This window comes from Symphalangus syndactylus, chromosome 1 (genome assembly GCF_028878055.3).
Source record: "Symphalangus syndactylus isolate Jambi chromosome 1, NHGRI_mSymSyn1-v2.1_pri, whole genome shotgun sequence".
In the NCBI taxonomy this organism is placed as follows: Eukaryota; Metazoa; Chordata; class Mammalia; order Primates; family Hylobatidae; genus Symphalangus; species Symphalangus syndactylus.
Window position 1 is genome coordinate 128,210,131 of NC_072423.2, and position 21,276 is coordinate 128,231,406.

The 21,276-nt window shown below is 49.1% G+C and overlaps 1 protein-coding gene and 1 long non-coding RNA gene across 2 annotated transcripts in view; both read right to left on the reverse strand.

Annotated features, from left to right (window-relative positions):
• Positions 1-17,324, reverse strand: part of LOC134731820 (uncharacterized) — a 32,890-nt gene extending 15,566 nt beyond the window's left edge. The window contains exon 1 of the long non-coding RNA XR_010114423.1: positions 17,108-17,324. This is a non-coding gene — a long non-coding RNA (uncharacterized lncRNA). The remainder of the gene's footprint in view (positions 1-17,107) is intronic.
• On the reverse strand, positions 12,906-13,427 carry LOC129485518 (large ribosomal subunit protein uL23-like). The gene has a single exon (XM_055284720.2). The coding sequence runs from the start codon at positions 13,401-13,403 to the stop codon at positions 12,939-12,941; it is 465 nt and encodes a 154-aa protein (XP_055140695.2). The 5' UTR covers positions 13,404-13,427; the 3' UTR covers positions 12,906-12,938.
• Positions 17,325-21,276: the final 3,952 nt, after the last annotated feature.

Genomic DNA, 21,276 nt, shown 5'->3' on the forward strand with positions numbered 1-21,276 from the left:
TGGCAGTTCTAAAACATAGCCCCAAATTCTTTGACACTCTTTTTATGGAGAGGTCAGGGGTCTGTGTGCCTTCCCCTAAAATTTGAGTGGGCTTATGACTGCTTCAAGCAGCAGAGTACAGTGGAAGTGATGCGATGTGACTTCGGAGGCAAACTTTCATCTTGCTCACTGGGCGCTATGATCTGAATGTTGTGTGTCTCCACAAAATTCATATGTTGAAATCCTAACCCCCAAGGTGATGGTATTAGGAGGTAGGAGGTGGGGCCTTTGGGAGGTGATGGGGTCATCAGAATGGAGCCCTCATGATGAATTAGTGCCTTTATAAGAGACCCCAGGGAGATCCCTCACCCCTTCTACCCTGTGAGGTTACAATGAAAACATACCTTCTTTTTTTTTTTTTTTTTTTTTTTGAGTTGGAGTCTCACTCTGTTGCCCAGGCTGGAGTGCAATGGCGCAATCTTGGCTCACTGCAACCTCTGCCTCCCAGGTTCAAGCGATTCTCCTGCCTCAGCCTCCTGAGTAGCTGGGATTACAGGCGCGTGCCACCACACCCAGCTAATTTTTGGATTTTTTAATAGAGATGGGGTTTTACCATGTTGGTCAGGCTGGTCTCAAACTGCTGACCTCGTGATCCACCCACCTCAGCCTCCCAAAGTGCTGGGATTATAGGCGTGAGCCCCCACGCCCAGCGAGAAGATGGCTTCTATGAAGAAACAGGCCCTTACCAGAAACCAAATCTACTGGTACCTTACCTTCAATTTCCTAGCCTTCAGAAAGGTAAACTGTTGTTTACAGGCTACCTAGTCTATGGTATTTTATTATAGCAGTCCAATCAGAATAAGAAGCTGGGACACTGGCCCTCAGAACCACGAGCTGCCATAATAGAGAGGCCATGTGGAGAGTCCACATGGAGAAGTTCCGAGAATATATAACAATAGATGATAGATAGATAGATAGCCAGCCAGCCAGTGAGCCCCCAGCTATTCATGTCATCCCAACCAAGGAGCCAGACATGTGAGTGATTCCTCTCCAGATGACTCTAGCCTCCAGCCCTTACAGTCATCCCAGCTATCAGCTAAGACTCCAGGCATTGTGAAGCTGAGACAAATATTTCTTGCTGTGCCTTCTCTCAATTCCAGACCCACAAAACCTGTGAGCAAGGTAAAATGGTGGTTGTTTTATGCAGCTCAGTTCTCAAGTGGTTTGTTAAGCAGCAATAAATAATTGAAGCATATACCATTATTACCACCACATGAGGAAAAACTCTACTAGTTTAATGCTCTGAAAACTTCATCCCAACTTCAGAAATGTCAAGTGAAAAATGTGCCTCTTCACTGGGTGCGGTGGCTCAGGCCTGTAATCCCAGCACTTTGAGAGGCCGAGGCGGGCAGATCACGAGGTCAGGAGATCGAGACCATCCTGGCTAACAAGGTGAAACCCCGTCTCTACTAAAAATACAAAAAATTAGCCGGGCATGGTGGTGGGTGCCTGTAGTCCTGGCTACTTGGGAGGCTGAGGCAGGAGAATAGCATGAACCCGGGAGGCGGAGCTTGCAGTGAGCTGAGATCGCGCCACTGCACTCCAGCCTGGGTGACAGAGTGAGACTCCGTCTCAAAAAAAAAAAAGAAAAAGAAAAATGTGCCTTTTCAAACTAATGAAATACACAATGTTTTTAAAGTAGAGCCTTTGGGCCGGGCGCGGTGGCTCACGCTTGTAATCCCAGCACTTTGGGAGGCTGAGGCGGGCGGATCACGAGGTCAGAAGATCGAGACCACGGTGAAACCCCGTCTCTACTAAAAATACAAAAAAATTAGCCGGGCGTGGTGGCGGGCGCCTGTAGTCCCAGCTACTTGGAGAGGCTGAGGCAGGAGAATGGCGTGAACCCGGGAGGCGGAGTTTGCAGTGAGCCGAGATTGCGCCACTGCACTCTAGCCTGGGTGACAGAGCAAGACTCCGTCTCAAAAAATAAAAAAATAAAAAAATAAAGTAGAGCCTTTGTGGGGCGCTGTGGCTCATGCCTATAATCCCAGCACTTTGGGAGGCCGAGGCGGGTGGATCATGAGGTCAGGAGATCGAGACCATCCTGGCCAACATGGTGAAACCTTGTCTCTACTAAAAATACAAAAATTGGCTGGGCGCCGTGGCTTACGCCTGTAATCCCAGCACTTTGGGAGGCCCGAGGTGGGCAGATCAGGAAGGCTGAGTAGCTTGAACCTGGGAGGCGGAGGTTGTAGTGAGTCAAGATCGCGCCACTGCACTCCAGCCTGGGCAACAAGAGCAAAACTCAGTCTCAAAAAAATAAAAAAATAAAAAATAACAATACAAAAATTAGCTGGGCATGGTGGTGCATCCCTGTAATTTCAGCTACTGGGGAGGCTGAGGCAAGAGAATTGCTTGTGTCAGACCTCTGAGCCCAAGCCTGCATGTATTTGTCCAGATGACCTGAAACAAGTGAAGAATCACAAAAGAAGTGAAAATGGCTGGTTCTTGCCTTAACTGATGACATTCTACCATTGTGATTTGTTCCTGCCCCACCTTAACTGAGCGATTAACCTTGTGAAATTCCTTCTCCTGGCTCAGAACCTCCCCCACTGAGCACCTTGTGACCCCTGCCCCTGCCCCTAAGAGAAAAACCCCCTTTGACTGTAATTTTCCACTACCCACCTAAATCCTATAAAATGGCCCCACCCTTATCTTCCTTCCTGAGTCTTTCAGGACTCAGCTCACCTGCACCCAGGTGAAATAAGCAGCCTTGTTGCTCACACAAAACCTGTTTGGTGGTCTCTTCACACGGACGCGCGTGACATTTGGTGCCGAAGACCCGGGACAGGAGGACTCCTTCGGAGACCAGTCCCCTGTCCTCACCCTCACTCCATGAGATCTACCTACAACCTCGGGTCCTCAGACCAACCAGCCCAAGGAACATCTCACCAATTTCAAATCGGGTAAGCGGTCTTTTCACTCTCTTCTCCAGCCTGTCTTGCTACCCTTCAGTCTCCCTGTCCTTCCAATTCCAGTTCTTTTTCCTCTCTAGTAGAGACAACGGAAACACATTTTATCCGTGGACCCAAAACTCCGGCGCTGGTCACGGACTCGGGAAGACAGTCTTCCCTTGGTGTTTAATCACTGCAGGGACCCCTGCCTGATTATTCACCCACACTGTATTGGTGTCTGATCACTGCGGGGACACCTGCCTTGGTCATTCACCCACATTCTCTCGGTGGCAAGTTAATTGTGGGGATGCCTGCGTTGGCTGCTCACCCGCATTGCCGCCCAGGGCTGCTCACTAACCCCCCTTCTCCGTGTCTCTACCCTCTCTTTTCTCTGGACTTGCCTCCTTCACTATGGGCAACCTTCCACCCTCCATTCCTCCTTCTTCTCCCTTAGCCTGTGTTCTCAAAAACTTAAAACCTCTTCAACTCTCGCCTGACCTAAAACCTAAGTGTCTTATTTTCTTCTACAACACTGTTTGGCCCCAATACAAACTCGATAATGGTTCTAAATAGCCAGAAAATGGCACTTTTGATTTCTCCATTTTACAAGCCACTGCACTCCAGCCTGGCAACAGAGCGAGGTGCCATCTCAAAACAACAACAACAAAAAACAAAGGCCAAAAAAACAAAATAAAGTAGAGCCCCTAGGATTTGTTGATGGGTTGGATGAAAGACAGAAGTCAAAAGGTGAGAGTGGGGTTGACTCCAGAGTTTTTACCTGAGCACCTGGATGTATGATGGTACCATTTCCTGAGCCGAAGAACACTGGGGGATTGAATGGGTCAGTGCTGATACATGGACAGAAAAGACTGCCCAATTTATGTGTGGGACTGAAAACAGCTCCCATATGGACTGCTTCTGGGTCTGGGTGCCCTCAGGTCCATTCCCAGCCCTTCCCCTGCTCTGTCCTAGATCACAGCGAGGCTGATCCTCAGTTATATTCCCTCAGTTCCTATGTCAGTTGGCTTTGGCTGGGTTTAGCCAATAGGAGGATGGCAGTTGACGAGAGGATGAGAGGGAAAAGCCAGGGTATTCTCTCCTCCCTCTGCCTTGGGTAGAAACTCCCGTCTTCAGTAGTGGCTGCATCTCTTACATGGCTCCAGTTCCAGGCCTGTTGTGGCTTCAGCTTCCAGCAGGTGACCTCGACCCCTGGGTTCAGGTAACATCACTTCCTCCCTTGACCCTCCAGCCTAGGAGTGGCAGCGGCTTCCTGCTCTAGCTGACCTCTTAATTCCCTCACCTGTCCAACAAAATCTCCCCACTAAATTTCTCTGTTATAAATATGTAAAGTCATTTCTGTTTTCCTGGGTTGACCCTGACCATGGGACTATAGGCTGAGGCCTCATGTGAAAGCCTGCAGGCTCAGGTGAGAAGCAAACACCTTGCACAACCCCACCTTGTGCAGACTCCCAGGCTCCAGAGTGTTTACCGTCCCCTTAGCCTTGGGATTTGCTCATTCCTGACCTGTGTGCTCATTCCCTCTGTTTGTCTATAATACGTGGTTTTCACGAATCCTTTGCAGTCTCCTTCTTCAAATCCTAGCTCAGAAACTCTAGCCTCCTCTAAGCCTTTCAGCCATGACTCACCTGTCCAGCCTCCTGCCTGATGCTTTTCAGCACCCACTTTGCTTAATGTGCCCTTGTTGCTTGGCTGTTGCATACTGTCTCCTATCTCTGTGCTTTGCAGACCGTCTCCTCTACCAAGGCTCACAACTCCCTTCTCTGACTCCTACTCAGCCTTCAAAACCTACTTTCAGTGTCACATCTTCAGAGAAGTAAGTTGTTTCTGGCAGGTTCCCTCCCCAGACTGAGATGCACACTCCCACATTCATGCTACCATCACAATTCTTATGGACACTGCAATAATTTTGTGTGTGTTGGTCTCTTGCAGAAAACTGCCAGCTCCTTGGAGGCAGCAGCTAAGTCACAAACACTGGCCTGGGCACCAGAGGTCTTTAGTAACTCTTTGTTGAATGATGGCTCCTGGATACATGGATGACCACAGGTTTTCAATTAATGCAAGTGCCTTAGGTCTTCCTAGTTTGGTTACAAACCTCTTTGGGGTGATTCTTAATTCTTGTGTAGCCTATTAGCACCTGTCTTGATATATTATGGGGCAAGAGGAAATCAAAAAATGTCACAGATTGTTTCTTTCCTTATCTACCTCCTTTTTGTTTCTTTTTTTTTTTTTTGAGACGGAGGCTGGAGTGCAGTGGCGCAATCTCGGCTCACTGCAAGCTCCACCTCCCGGGTTCACGCCATTCTCCTGCCTCAGCCTCTCCGAGTAGCTGGGACTACAGGCGCCCGCCACCACGCCCAGCTAATTTTTTTTTTTTTTGTATTTTTAGTAGAGACGGGGTTTCACCGTGGTCTCGATCTCCTGACCTCGTGATCCACCCGCCTCGGCCTCCCAAAGTGCTGGGATTACAAGCGTGAGCCACCGCGCCCGGCCCTCCTTTTTGTTTCTCTTTTTTTTTCTTTTAAGGTTCCTTTTCATTTATTTATTTGTTTATTATTTATTTATTCATTTTTTTTTTTGAGATGGAATCTCACTCTGTCACCCAGGCTGGAGTGCAGTGGCGTGATCTCAGCTCACTGCAACCTCCGCCTCCCTGGTTCAAGAGATTCTTCTGCCTCAGCCTCCTGAGTAGCTGGGACTACAGGTGCCCGCCACAACGCCCAGCTAATTTTATATATATATATATTTTTTTTTTTGAGACAGAGTCTTGCTGTGTCACCCAGGCTGGAGTGCAGTGGCGCGATCTCGGCTCACTGCAAGCTCCGCCTCCCGGGTTCAGGCCATTCTCCTGCCTCAGCCTCCCGAGGAGCTGGGACTACAGGCGCCCGCCAACACGCCCGGCTAATTTTTTGTATTTTTAGTAGAGACAGGGTTTCACCATGTTAGCCAGGATGGTCTCGATCTCCTGACCTCGTGATCCGCCCGCCTCGGCCTCCCAAAGTGCTGGGATTACAGGCTTGAGCCACCGCGCCCGGCCAATTTTATATATTTTTATTAGAGACGGGGTTTCACTGTGTTAGCCAGGATGGTCTTGATCTCCTGACCTTGTGATTCACCCACCTCGCCCTCTCAATGTGCTGGGATTACAGGCAGCGAGCCACGGTGCCCAGCCTGTTTATTTATTTAATAGAGATGAGGTCTCACTATATTGACCAGGCTGGTCTTGAACTCCTGGCCTCAAATGATCCTCCCGCCTCAGCCTCCGGAAGTGCTAGGATTACAGGCATGAGCCACCATGCCTGGCTTTTTTTTAAAGCTTTTATCTCTTCTTAAATTTATTTAGTTTTACTTATTTTTATATTAGCTTACCTTGTATTTTGAAATAATTTCAAATGTAGAGAAAAATTGTAATAGTACAAAGAACTCCAATATAACCTTAACCTAGAGTCCCCAAATATAAACACTTTGCCCAATTTGCATTATCACTTCTTCTCTCCCATATATTTACATATATATTACTATATATATTATATACATGTATTACATGTACACGGTATGTATTTGTTGGGATATGTACATATGTGCGTATTATAAGTGTAGTATATATAGCTATACACACGTATACTATTTTTCTTGAACCATCTGGGAGTAAAGTTGTGGATATGATGCCCTTCTATTTCTCGAACTCATGACCTCACGTGATCCGCCCACCTCAGCCTCCCAAAGCACTGGGATTACAGGAGTGAACCAGCGCTCCCAGTGATGCCCCTCTATGTCTAATCACTTCCTTGTGCATTTCCTAAGACCATGGTCATTATCTTACACAACAAAAGTACAGTTCTCAAAGTCAGGAAATTAAATGTTGATATAGTACCATTATCTAATCCATAGACTGGATTCATGTTTCACCAGTTGTCCCAAATCTGTCCTTTCTGGGCAAATTTGTTTCTCCTTTCCCAGGATCCAATCCATGATCACATGTTACATTCAGTTGTCAAGTCTCCTCAGTTTCCTTTTTTTTTTGTTTTTTGTTTTGAGACGGAGTTTCGCTCTGTCACACAGGCTGGAGTGCAGTGGTGCAATCTTGGCTCACTGCAACCTCTGCCTCCCAGGTTCAAGCAGTTCTTGGCCTCAGCCTCCTGAGTAGCTAGGATTACAGGCGCTGGCCACCATGCCCGGCTAATTTTTTTGTATTTTTAGTAGAGATGGGCTTTCACCATGTTGGCTAGGCTGGTCTTGAACTCCTGACCTCATGATTCACTTGCCTCCGCCTCCCAAAGTGCTGGGATTACAGGCGTGAGCCACTGTGCCCAGCCCAGTTTCCTTTCATCTGTGGCAGTTCTCTGGACTTCCTTTGTCTTTAAGGACCTTGGCTTTTTTTTTTTTAGATATGGTCTTGCTCTGTCACCCAGGCTGGAGTGCAATGGCACGATCTGGGCTCACTGCAACCTCCACCTCCTGGGTTCTAAGTGATTCTCTTGCCTCAGCCTCCTGAGTAGCTGGGATTACAGGCGTGTGCCATCACGCCCAGCTAATTTTTGTATTTTTAGTAGAGATGGGGGGGTTGCCATGTTGGCCAGGCTGGTTTCGAACTTCTGACCTCAGAAGATCAACCTGCCTCGGCCTCCCAAAGTGCTGGGATTACAGGCGTGAGCCACCGCACCCTGCCATAAAGTGTTTAAGCGCCTGGGCAGGACCCTGATATTTTTGAAGCATCTAGGCCAGTTTTATTTCTTCCCAAGTCTAAAAATGCCCCCCTAAGATTTTACCTCTCACCACGTTTTTACAAACTCTCTTCTCCTCCAGACTTAGGGGAGGGACTCTTTGCAGGGCCTTGTAAAACCTTAAATAAACTACATGAACAAATTCCACTTTGACCACTATCTTGTTAAAATTCCTTGAAAAAATTAACTCATTGGGCCCAAAGTACCTTAACAAAAGCCAGGCTGTACTTCTCCTAGTATTCAGTCTTCCTCAAAGGATTTTATGTGCTGTTTAATGATTTTTCACAAATAGTTTTTCTTGCCCTTAAAGTTGGATTAATTGAATTTTAATTCAGTAGGATCACTCTCTAAAGAAAGAAACACTGACCATGCAGGTCGAGTTAGGGCCACTAGACCTCATTAAGACCTTTTTCAAGCAGAAGGGATTCTGAGGGGTGAAAAATGCAGCTGTACGGCACCCTAAACTCACCTCTATTTTAGATCAAAAATTTAAAAGCCCCTCTTCCTTCCCAGCAAAGGAAAACCTAGTTGGCCTCAGAAAGGAAATCTACCACTTTGGCTTTGTCTGGCTTGAGCTCCTCACTCTCTCCAGTTTGATTCTTGTGCCTTTGACTCAGTGGGCCTAAGAACACTTGGCTGTGCCCCAAGTCCCCCGTTAGCTCCATTTTCTTCCATTTGTTCCTGACCCTTTCAGAACTTCACTCCCACTTAAAACACAGAAAAAACTCAGCTAGTTTTCATGAACGGCCAAACCTGGTTAAAATTTCCAAAAGAAAAAAAGAAAAGAAAAAAAAAATCTAGGCCTAATCTCTTAAATTTTGGCCTCAGTTTCACCATGTTTATCTGTTTCTGTTGAATCCTTTTTTTTTCCAAAGGGAGTTTTGCTCTTGTTGCCCAGGCTGGAGTGCAATGGCGCAATCTCGGCTCACTGCAACCTCTGCCTCCCAGTTTCAAGCGATTCTCCTGCCTCAGTCTCCTAAGTAGCTGGGATTACAGGATGCGTCACCACACCCGGCTAATTTTGTATTTTTATTTTTAGCAGAGACGGGGCTTCTCCATGTTGGTCAGGCTGGTCTTGAACTCTCGACCTCAGGTGATCCGCCCGCCTTGGCTTCCCAAAGTGCTTTTTGTTTTTTTGAGATGGAGTTTCACTTTTGTCGCCCAGGCTGGAGTGCAATGGCAGGATGTCAGCTCACTGCAACCTCTGCCTCCTGGGTTCAAGTTATTCTCTTGCCTCAGCCTCTCAAGTAGCTGGGATTACAGTTGCCCAGCTAATTTTTGTATTTTTAGTAGAGATGGGGTTTCTCCATGTTGGCCAGGCTGGTCTCAAACTTCTGACCTCAAGTGATCCACCTGCCTCGGCCTCCCAAAGTGCTGGGATTACAGGCGTGAGCCACCTCGTCCAGCCTTGAATCCTTTTGTTCTATGAATTTTACTGCAGGAATCAGTGAAGGAGGGACCACAGCTTGTCATCTCCTCCAAGAATCCTGTTCTCTATTTTAATGATTAGTCTAGCCTGGATTGTAGTAAAAAATGATAGATGATAGACAGACAGATAGACAGATAAAGCCCATACTCAGAGTTCTACAGAGCATCAGACTCTAAGTTGAAGGGACAATTGTCATAGCAATACTGGGCTCCACAACAGCTGCCCCAATTTTGGGGCCTGTGAGGGGCTTACAGCCCAAATGAGGGGCTGCATGTGACTTCAGGTTTTTGATCACAAAATCCTGTGATTTTCAAAGTTTTTCACACTGTTCTTTTTTTTTTTTGAGACAGAGTCTTGCTCTGTCACCAGGCTGGAGTGCAGTGGTGCGATCTCGGCTCACTGCAACCTCCGCCTCCTGAGTTCAAGCAATTTTCCTGCCTCAGCTTCCAGAATAGCTGGGACTACAGGCGCCTGCCTTCACACCCAGCTAATTTTTGTATTTTTAGTAGAGATGGGGTTTCACCATGTTGGCCAGAATGGTCTCAATCTCTTTTTTCTTGAGACGGAGTCTTGCTCTGTCACGCAGGCTGGAGTGCAGTGGCGTGATCTTGGCTCACTGCAAGCTCTACCTCCTGGGTTCACGCCATTCTTCTGCCTCAGCCTCCCGAGTGGCTGGGACTACAGGCGCCCACCACCACGCCCGGCTAATTTTTTATATTTTTAGTAGAGACGGGGTTTCACCGTGTTAGCCAGGATGGTATCGATCTCCTGACCTTGTGATTCGCCCACCTCGGCCTCCCAAAGTAGTGGGATTACAGGCGTGAGCCACCGCACCCGGCGGGTCTCAATGTCTTGATCTTTTTTGTTTGTTTTTGTTTTTTGTTTTTGAGACGGAGTTTTACTCTTGTTGCCCAGGCTGGAGTGCAGTGGCACAATCTCGGATCACCGCAACCTCTGCCTCCTGGGTTCAAGTGATTCTCCTGCCTCAGCCTTCCGAGTAGCTGGGATTACAGGCATGCGCCACCATGCCCAGCTAATTTTGTATTTTTAGTAGAGATGGGGTTTCTCCATGTTGGTCAGGCTGGTTTGGAACTCCTGACCTCAGGTGATCCACCCACCTCGGCCTCCCAAAGTGCTGGGATTACAGATGTGAGCCACTGTGCCTGGCCGAAGACTTCTTTGTTTACAACCTTTCCTATCTATGCTCCTTTCCTGCCCTGACATTAAACCCTATCTGAGATAGAGGACCTTAAAAATCTGCCCCCACCAGATGATGATGGATTAATCCCCACCTCAGGACTGCTGTCCACCCTGCATTTCACCAGATGTGAGTCAAGCAAGAGCAGCCACACTAACCACTTCTCAACACTGTGCTGCATCTCCTCATCCTAACAGGGCTCCTCTAACCAGTGTTTTGGCCATTGCCTGCATCTGCAGCCATCTCCCAAATCTCCCAGATTCCTCTCTTTCTGGTGTTCAGTGCTAATGAAAGCCACAATAATTAAATGGAAATCGGAGTTTCTCAACCTAGAAAACACGCCATTTTTACAAAGGGAAATTTGGATGTCGTTGTGCTTTCCTTATTGGATTGTTTTGGAAGCAGTGTGGGGATAGGAGTGCTAGGAGCTAAATAGACAGAAAAGCAAGAGCAAACTTTTTTTTTTTTGAGACGGAGTCTCGCTCTGTCGCCCAGGCTGCAGTGCAGTGGCACAATCTCAGCTCACTGCAAGCTCTGCCTCCCGGGTTCACGCCATTCTGCCTCAGCCTCCCAAGTAGCTGGGACTACAGGCGCCCACCGCCACGCCTGGCAAGAGTTTGCAAGAGCAAACTTTTAAAGAAACCAGCTGGGCACAGTGGCTCACACCTGTAATCCCAGCACTTTGGGAGGCCAAGGTGGGTGGATCACTTGAGTCCAGGAGTTTGAGACCAGCCTGGCCAACATGGTGAAACCTCGTCTCTACTTAGAATACAAAAATTAGTTGGGTGAGCGGCTGGGCGTGGTGGCTCATGCCTGTAATTCCAGCACTTTGGGAGGCTGAGGCGGGTGGATCACGAGGTCAGGAGATCAAGACCATCCTGGCTAATGTGGTGAAACCTCGTCTCTACTAAAAATACACACACACACACACAAAAACTAGTTGGGCGTGGTGATGCACGCCTGTAATCCCAGCTACTCTGGAGGCTGAGGCAGGAGAATCGCTTGAACCCAGGATGCGGAGGTTGCAGTGAGCCGAGATCGTGCCACTGCCCTCCAGCCTGGGCGACAGAGTGAGACCCTGTCTCAAAAAAAAAAAAAAAAAAAAAAAGAAAATAGACAAACCAGTCCTCCTGGCCCTCTCTCCTGACTAAGTGAGGACACAGGGAGAAGGCAGCATCTATCAGCCAGGAAGAGAGCCCCATTAGAACCTGACCATGCCGGCACCTTGATCTTGACTTGTGGCCTTCAGAACTAGCGAAGATATACAACAGCAAGTCATCAGGAAGGCATTCCAATTGGTATCTAAGAGAAATGAAAATGTTTGTAATTTCCTAGAAGGGAGATTTTGATATTAGTCTTTTTTTGCGGAGTCTTGCTCTCGCCCAGGCTGGAGTGCAGTGGCGCGATACTGGCTCACCGCAAGCTCCGCCTCCTGGGTTCACGCCTTTCTCTTTTTTTTTTTTTTTTTTTTTTTTTTGAGCCAGAGTCTCGCTGTGTCGCCCAGGCTGGAGTGCAGTGGCCCGATCTTGGCTCACTGCAGGCTCCGCCCCTCGGGGTTCACGCCATTCTCCTGCCTCAGCCTCCCGAGTAGCTGGGACTACAGGCGCCTGCCACCTTGCCCGGCTAATTTTTTGTATTTTTAGTAGAGACGGGGTTTCACTGTGTTAGCCAGGATGGTCTCGATCTCCTGACCTCGTGATCCGCCCGCCTCGGCCTCCCAAAGTGCTGGGATTACAGGCGTGAGCCACCGCGCCCGGCCTCACGCCTTTCTCTTGCCTCAGCCTCCCCAGTAGCTGGGACTACACGTGCCCGCTACCACGCGTGGCTAATTTTTTGTGTTTTTAGTAGAGACGGGGTTTCGCTGTGTTAGCCAGGATGGTCTCAATCTCCTGACCTCGTGATCCACCCGCCTCGGCCTCCCAAAGTGCTGGGATTACAGGCGTGAGCCACCGGGCCCGGACTTTTTTTTTTTTTTTTTTGAGATGGAGTCTCGCTGTGTCGCCCAGGCTGGAGTGCAGTGGAGCAATCTCGGCTCACTGCAAGCTCCGCCTCCCGGGTTCACGCCATTCTCCCGCCTCAGCCTCTCCGAGTAGCTGGGACTACAGGCGCCCGCCACCACGCCCGGCTAATTTTTTTGTATTTTTAATAGAGACGGGGTTTCACCGTGGTCTCGATCTCCTGACCTCGTGATCCGCCCGCCTCGGCCTCCCAAAGTGCTGGGATTACAAGCGTGAGCCACCGCGCCCGGCCCCTTTTTTTTTTTTCTCTTTATTTTTTTATGGTGAAAAGATATATATGGGCCGGGCGCGGTGGCTCACGCTTGTAATCCCAGCACTTTGGGAGGCCGAGGCGGGCGGATCACGAGGTCAGGAGATCGAGACCACGGTGAAACCCCATCTCTACTAAAAATACAAAAAATTAGCCGGGCGCGGTGGCTGGCGCCTGTAGTCCCAGCTACTCGGAGAGGCTGAGGCGGGAGAATGGCGTGAACCCGGGAGGCGGAGGTTGCAGTGAGCCGAGATTGCGCCACTGCACTCCAGCCTGGGCGACAGAGCGAGACTCCGTCTCAAAAAAAAAAAAAAGAAAAGAAAAGATATATATGTATATATATTTAGAATTAGGCAGCTGGACTCAGTTTAGATGATCCCAATTTTGTTGGCAACATCCAAAGCATCGTAATCAGGAGCCAGTCGAACATAGGCCTTCTCTCCGTCAGGCCGAATCAGGGTGTTGACCTTGGCCACATCAATGTCATAGAGCGTCTTCACAGCCTGTTTAATCTGGTGCTTGTTGGCTTTAACATCCATAATGAACACAAGTGTGTTGTTGTCTTCTATCTTCTTGGCAGACTCAGTGGTCAGCGGAAACTTGATGATAGCATAGTGGTCAAGCTTGTTTCTCCTGGGAGCGCTCTTCTGAGGATATTTGGGCTGTCTCCAGAGTCGCAGTGTCTTGGGCCGCCGGAGGGTGGGTGACGTGCGGATCTTCTTTTTTTTGTGGCTGTGGACACCTTTCAACACTGCCTTCTTGGTCTTTAAAGCCTTCGCTTTGGCTTCGGCTTTAGGAGGGGCAGGAGCTTCCTTCTTCGCTTTCGGCGCCATCTTGTGAAAAGGCTTTTTTTTTCTTAAGACAGGGTCTCGCTCTCTCCCCCAGGCTGGAGTACAGTAGCATCATCTCGATTCACTGAAACTTCTGCCTCCTGGGTTCAAGTGATCCTCCCACTTCAGTCTCCTTAGTAGCTGGGAGTACAGGCGAGCGCCACCATGCCTGGCTAATTTTATTTTATTTTTATATTTTTGGTAGAGAGAGTTTCACCATGTTTCCCAGGCTGGACTTGAACTCTTGAGCTCAAGTGATCTGCCCATCTCAGCCTCCCAAAATGCTGAGATTACAGGCGTAAGCCATTATGCCTGGCCTCAATTTTTTTTTTTTTTTTTTTTGCGAGGGAGTCTCGCTGTGTGTCACCCAGCCTGGAGTGCAGTTGTGCGATCTGGGCTCACTGCAACCTCTGCTGCCCGGGTTATAGCGATTCTCCTGCCTCAGCCTCCCAAGTAGCTGTGATTATAGGAGCTGGCCACCTCACCCGGCTTTCTGTATTTTTTTTTTTTTTTTTTTGAGACAGCGTTTCGCTCTGTCACCCAGGCTGGAGTGCAGTGGCGCGGCTTTTTGTATTTTTAGTAGAGACAGGGTTTCACTCTGTTGGCTGGGCTGGTCTCCAACTCCTGACCTCAGGTGATCCACCTGCCTCAGCCTCCCAAAGTGTTTGCTTACGCCTGCAATCCCAGGACTTTGGGAGGCTGAGGCAGGCTGATCGCCTCAGGTCGGGAGTTCAAGACCAGCCTGGCCAGCACGGTAAAATCCCGTTTGTACTAAAAATACAAAAATTAGCTGCATATTGTGGCAGGTGCCTGTAATCCTAGCTACTTGGGAAGCTGAGGCAGGGCGCCTGTAATCCCAGCTACTCAGGAAGCTGAGGCAGGAGAATCGCTTGAACCTGGGAGGTGGAGGTTGCAGTGAGCCGAGATTGTGCCACTGCACTCGAGCCTGGGCAACAGAACCAGACTCCATCTCAAAAAAAAAAAAAAAAAGTTCAGCAGGGGCCGGGGGCAGTGGCTTGCACCTGTAATCCCAGCACTTTGGAAGGCCGAGGCAGGTGGATCATCTGAGGTCAGGGGTTCAAGATCAGCCTGGCTAAGATGGAGAAACCCCGTCTCTACTAAAACTACAAAATTAGACAGGCATGATGTCACATGCCTGTAATCCCAGACACTTGGGAGGCTGAGGCAGGAGAATCGCTTGAACCTGGGAGGCAGAGGTTGCAGTGAGCCGAGATCGTGCCATTGCACTCCAGCCTGGGCAACGAAAGCGAGACTCCGTCTCAAAAAAAAAAAAAAAAAAGTTCAGTAGGCCGGGGGTGGTGGCTAATGCCTGTTATCCCAGCACTTTGGGAGGCTGAGGCCTTTGGGAGGCCAAGGCGGGTGGATCACCTGAGGTTAGGAGTTCGAGACCAGGCTGGCCAACATGGTGAAACCCGGTCTCTACTAAAAATACAAAAATTAAGGCCGGGCATGGTGGCTCATGCCTGTCATCCCAGCACTTTGGGAGACCGAGGCGGGCGAATTGCCTGAGCTCAGGAGTTCGAGACCAGCCTGAGCAACATGGTGAAACCCAGTCTCTACTAAAATACAAAAAATTAGCTGGGCATGGCAGTCCCAGCTAGTCGGGAGGCTGAGGCAGGAGAATTGCTTGAGCCTGGGAGGTGGAGGTTGCAGTGAGCTGAGATCGCGCCACTGTACTTCCAGCCTGGGCGACAGAGCGAGACTCCGTCTCTAAAAAAATATAAATAAACAAATAAAAATTAGGCCAGGCGCGGTGGCTCACGCCTGTAATCCCAGCACTTTGGGAGGCTGAGGCAGGCGGATCACCTGAGGTCAGGAGTTCAAGACCACCCTGGTCAACATGGTGAAACCTCATCTCTACCAAAAATAGAAAAATTAGCCAGGTGTGGTGGTGCGCACCTGTAATCCCAGCTACTCGGGAGACTGAGGCAGGAGAATCGTTTGAACCCCGGAGGTGGAGGTTGCAGTGAGCCGAGATTGTGCCATTGCACTCCAGCTTGGGCAACAAAAGTAAAACTGCATCTCAAAAAAAAAAAAAAAAATTAGCCGGCCGTGGTGGCACGTGCCTGTAGTCCTAGCTACTCAAGAGGCTGAGGCAGGAGAATCGCTTGAAGTCAGGAGGCGGAGGTTGCAGAGAGTTGAGATCGCACCAATGCACTCCAGCATGGGTGACAGAAGGAGACCCGTCTCCAAAAAAAAAAAAAAAAAAAAAATTCAGTAAAAAAAGAAAAGAAATACATACAGGTTTGTGTGTGTGTGTGTTTCTGTGTGTGTGTGAGAGAGAGAGAGAGAGGAAGCATGCTAAAGTAAATGCTGGCAAAGAATCAATTGGTGGATCTAGGACATAAAGAGTTTCATTAAGTGACTTTTCCATCCTTTTTTTTGAGACAGATTCTTGCTCAGTCACCCAGGCTGGAGTGCAAATGTGTGATCTCGGCTAACTGCAACCTTTGCCTCTGGGGTTCAAGCAATTCTCCTGTCTCAGACTCCTGAGCGGCTGGGATTACAGGCACCCACCATCATGCCCAGCTAATTTTTGTATTTTTGTAGAGATGAGGTTTCGCCATGTTGGCCAGGCTGGTCTTGAACTCCTGACCTCAGGTGATTCGCCAACCTTGGCCTCCCAGTGTTGGGATTACAGGCGTGAGCCACCGGGCCCAGCCATCCATCTTTTCTACATACTTAATATTTTTCAAAATTAAAGATTGGGGGAAAATAAGGTGAATATTCAGAAATGCAATTCATTACGCTTTCTAGAGAACTGATAGCAAATAAATAGGGAATCATCTTCCCCTATCCTCAAAATAATACATAACGCACATCATACTGTACATGGTATGGGGGGCAGATGTCACAACCTTGAAGGCCCTCCCATGGAAACCACAGAACCATCAGGGCCCAGGCCTGAAAACTTCCTGGTCTAACTCAAATTGTAGACAGCTCGCTCCAACACAAGAGACTCTCCACAGTGTGACGGAACTCTTCCTTCCTTGTATTGATCTGGAACACGGCCCCTATTATCCAGGCACGTGAAGCAGCTTCCTATCCCTTTGTATCTGCCCACCTGAAATGACACCTCCTCCATGGAGCCTGGTTTGAATTATTGGGTCTTTGTTGTTTGTCAGTTTGGCTTGGGGCTCTTGAGCCTAGGACTATGTGGTCATCTCTTTTCTGCCCTGTACACTGGGCAAGGTATCTTGCCTACAGCAGGCACCTGAAAGAGGTTTAAAAAATATGATTCAGGCCAGCAGGGCGCAGTGGTTTAGGCCTGTAATCCCAGCACTTTGGGAAGCCGAGGAGGGCGGGTCACCAGGAGAATCGCTTGAACCCGGGAGGCAGAGGTTGCTGTGAGCCGAGATCGAGCCACTACACTCCAGCCTGGGCGACAAAGCGAGACTCTGTCTCAAAAAACAACAACAACGAAAAATAAGACAAAAAAGGTATCCGCCCTTTCCCTTCACCCACAAAGTAGTGAAACAAATACTGAGACAGAATAAAATTAATTAAATAATGGGGAAAACAGAATTAATGAAGTAAAACCATAAACCAAATAAAACATTGAAGTGAAATAAGTGAAATAAAATAAAATGAAATAAATAAAAATAAAGTAAAAGAAAGAAAATAAGTCACATGCAACGGAATTAATGACGCAAGCTCCACGGTGCCAGAAGGAGACGTGCGGGTACCTGCCGGCCGGGCTTCGGCGTTTCCGCCGCGCTCTGGGCCCCGGATGTGGGCCACAGCTGAGGCTCAGCTGGAGGGCGGGTGGGGCTCCTTGCTGAAGTGCCCCTGGGCTTGACAGCGTCCCCCGCCCTTCTGGGGCCTGCTGCGCCGACCGTGCCGCCGGTAGGTGGCGCTCTGGGTCCCGAGCCTCGCGCTGCGCCCGCGATTAAGTCCGCCCGGCGCCGCGCGCCGGCCGCTCGGTCAGTCCGCGCATTTGCGCTCCGGGCGCCTGTGCTCAGAGAAGGACCCCGGTGGCCCCTCAACTCTGGGGTGTGTCTTCTTCCGTAAAACGTGCATGAAATATACCTTTACCCCTTCGGCCCCGCCACCTGCGGTCGCTTGGATGCAACTGAAGACGAACCACGTAATGGGTAGTTTGGAGTCCCTAGTGTCACGCCAAATACAGCGTGTTCGTCACAGGACATAAATGTGACGCTGGAGCGGGGCATGGCTCAGCCAACGCCGTGCCCTTCCTCGCTGGAACAGAGGTTGTTACAGATACAACTGTGTGTGTCAGTGTCCCAAGTATGGAGTAAAAAATGTTCACCTGCCCGGGGCCCCAGGGGAAAGGCTATCCATTCAGAAAGTAGCTATTTGTGGCTTTAACCGGGATGAAATAAATGACGGCAGAGGACGTTTGCAGGCGGCCCCAGCCCGAGGACAGAAGTCCCCGGCCAGCCGTGCTGGGGTGGGGGAGGGCCGCGGGTGGGGACGGGGATCTGGGGCCGCTCACATGCAAATGCAGGCGGGACAATCCGGCCGGGCGCCTCTGCGCCTCCGGGAGGCCGAGGCAGGAACAAAGCATTAGCATTTTCTACATGTGAAAGGCCTGCATTCCTGGGCGGGGAGGCCCCCGGGGCGCCGCCCCCCTCTTCCCATTCACACTCGGGACCACACAGAGCGCCTCTCGCGCCAAAAGCTCCGAGGTTCGTTTCAGCTTTTCTTTTCATCCGAGCGATGCATACGAAATGTAGATATTTCCCTAAACGCCGGCTTTGACATTTAATGCGATCCTAAGTAGTCTGAAATGTGGACGGGATTAGGAGGAGGCTGGGGGCCCACAGGGACACTTGGCCAAATCCCCCTAAATCCTCCAGGACAATTGTTTGTCACCACACGGATTCCTATTGCCCCAAATGAGGGGGCTAATGAACTTCGCTGCCTCCTCCCGTCGCAGCCCCACTCCCACCCTGGAGCCTGCATTTCTGCCCAGTCCTTCCCAGGAAGAAAGGGAAGATGAATTTTTAAATTGCAAGTTTTCTGCATGGGTTTGGTTACTTTAGGCCGGGCCAAGTTGACTTGGAGGATTGACTTTGACCAGTAACTAACCCACCCGTCCCGGGCTACTATTTAACTCTCACTCCATAAAGGTGCAGAGGTCAAGGATGCTGAGGCCCTGTGAACCTTGGGCTTATGTTAATAGGCCTTCACCACCTTGAAAGAAGTAGGCCCTGGGTGTCGTTGCCAGGCCTAGAAAGGACATGTCACCAAAAATTCTGTTTAGCAGACTTTATTGTTCACCTAGAATAATCCACACGCTGTATAATGCACAGCCTGTCTTCAAAGGTACTTACAATCCAGCAGGGGAAAGAAAATAGTCAACAAAGAACACGTCATGAAAGACATGCGCTTGCAGATTTGCCTAGTTACTATGGGGCTCAAACAAAAAAACTTCTGGGACCAGAGCATGCCCTCAGTAAGCATGTGTGAAATGAAGAGTGGGGGCATAAGAGGAAATCCCTTGGGGGAGGTTAGGGCTATGGAGAGGCAGTTTGGGATGCCCAGGATGTTGACATGTTAAAACTGGAAGGGAGAAAATTCTAGGCAGCAGAAGAGACTGAAGCAAAGCTCTGAGGGTAGGAAATGGTGACTCCTTTTAGGGGATGGCAGAGAATCCAGTGGTGGAACAAATGGGGCATAAGGGAGGGATTAATAGTAGCTAAACTGAGTGTTGTGGCTCATGCCTGTAATTCCAGCACTTTGGGAGGTGGATCATTTGAGGCCACGAGTTTGAGACCAGCCTGGGCAACATAGTGAGATGTTGTCTCTGCTTAAAAAAAAAAAAAAGGCTACGTAAGAAGGGCAGAAAGAGACCTCAGGTATCCCTGAAGCAACCCCTAGGCAGGAGCCAGAGCTGTGCTACAGGAAGTTACAGGCTGTAGTGAGGAAGAAAGGGTGGGAGAAGGAATCTGAGGCAAGGAGACCTGGTACCTCTTGTCATCACAAGATGAGGTCCTGGGCAAGGCAGGAAAGAATAGGATGAGAACACAGGATGCCACTAGGTGTTGAGCAAATCAAAAGTGAAGGAGGACTGGGTGCAGTAGCTTGCACTTGTAGTCCCAGCTACTAGGGAAACTGAGGTGGGAAGATCATTTGAACCCAGGAGTTTGAGGCCAGCCTGGACAACACAGTGAGACTCCGTCTCAGAAAAAAAGTGAAGGAGGTGGTCATTTATCTCAAGGAGTCCCCCTCCATTCCCCACTGTCCAGCCTCAGTGCTACTGTTATATAATGTCAGTGGTTCAGGAAAGTCTTTGCTTTGATATCACTTTTACATGATACAGTCAAAATTATGGTGTTCCCTTTCAAACATTTGGGAGTTCAAGGCACATTCAGCAATGGTACAATGGCCGCACCCTTAAACATCATTCTAATCCTATGAATTAGTATCCCCATTTTACAGATGAAGAAACTCAGGCACAAAGAAGCAAAGCAACTTGTTTCATATCAAAATTATTCCAGAGAGAGAACCAAGATTTGAAGCCAGTCTGGCTAGAGGGTCCATGATGTCATCAGTCACTTTTCTCCAGGTGGCTTCCAAGAACAGGAAGGAATGAGAGAGACTCAGAGGTAGCATTGAGATGAAGGAAGTACAGAGGGAGACTGGGCTGAGTAGGCCCTTTCAGTAACAAGAGGGATAAGTGAACTCACCTGTATTAAGTGTCCACCAGGTACAATTTGCATTCATCATCTCATTTTAATCCTCACACTAGGCCCTGGAGAAAAGCATTTTACAAACTGGTCAAAAAACCTCAAGAGAGATGAAGTCATTTGCTCAAAGTCACTTAGATTAAGGGCAGAGCTGTCAGAAAACTAGTCAGAAAGGGACTATGAGAGGTGGCATTCTGATATGAAAGAGGAGGCGGAGGGTGCATAGTATCCATATGCAAGCAGATGGCAGTGCATTGGGTAAGGCCATGCAAGGTTGCCGGCCTATGTTCCAGTCAAGGGCATGGCTTTAACAGAGCTCTGCAGGAGGCCAAATTATGGGTTAAGGGCCAGAAGGCACAAGGGAAGACTACTCCAGCTGTTCTGAGGGTTCATGCCATGTGGTTTGGGAGACACTTGCAACAACATCCTCCTGGGTCCATGAAGAAATTCATGAGGTTGATTTTGTCCCATATTGTAGATGATGCAGCTGAATGGGTGGTAGAGCTTGAATAGACCTAATGGCTCTCAGAATTCAAAACCCCAGCAAAGGCCAGGCATGGTGGCTCATGCCTGTAATCCCAGCACTTTGCGGGGCTGAAGCAGGTGGATCGCTTGAGCTCAGGAGTTTGAGATGAGCCTGGGCAACATAGCAAAAACCCGCTTCTACAAAAAATACAAAACTGGGCATGGTGGCTCTTGCCTATAGTCCCAGCTACTCGGGAGGCTGAGGTGGGAGGATCACTTGAGCCCAGGAGGTCCAGGCTGCACTGAGCCTTGATAGAGCCACTGCAACATTTGCCTGGGCAACAAAGTAAGACCATACAACAACAACAACAACAACAACAAAACCCCAAAACCTAAAACCGCAAACCCCAGCAAATAAGTTGCCATATTTTGAGACTAATGCCTGTGGTTCTCATACCTGTTAAATTCCAGAAAACCATATACCATAGAAGAAACTGTATGTACCAGGGAAGATACAAAGGGGGAAGAAACTGGGAACAACCAGGAAAAACTTTAGTAAGTGACATTTAAAGCCTTTTTTTTTTTTTTTTGGAGAGAGTCTTGCCCTGTCACCCAGGCTGGAGTATAGTGGCACGATCCTGGCTAACTGGAACCTCCACCTACCAGGTTCAAGTGATTCTCCTGCCTCAGCCTCCCGAGTAGCTGGGATAACAGGCACCCGCCACCACGCCCAGTTA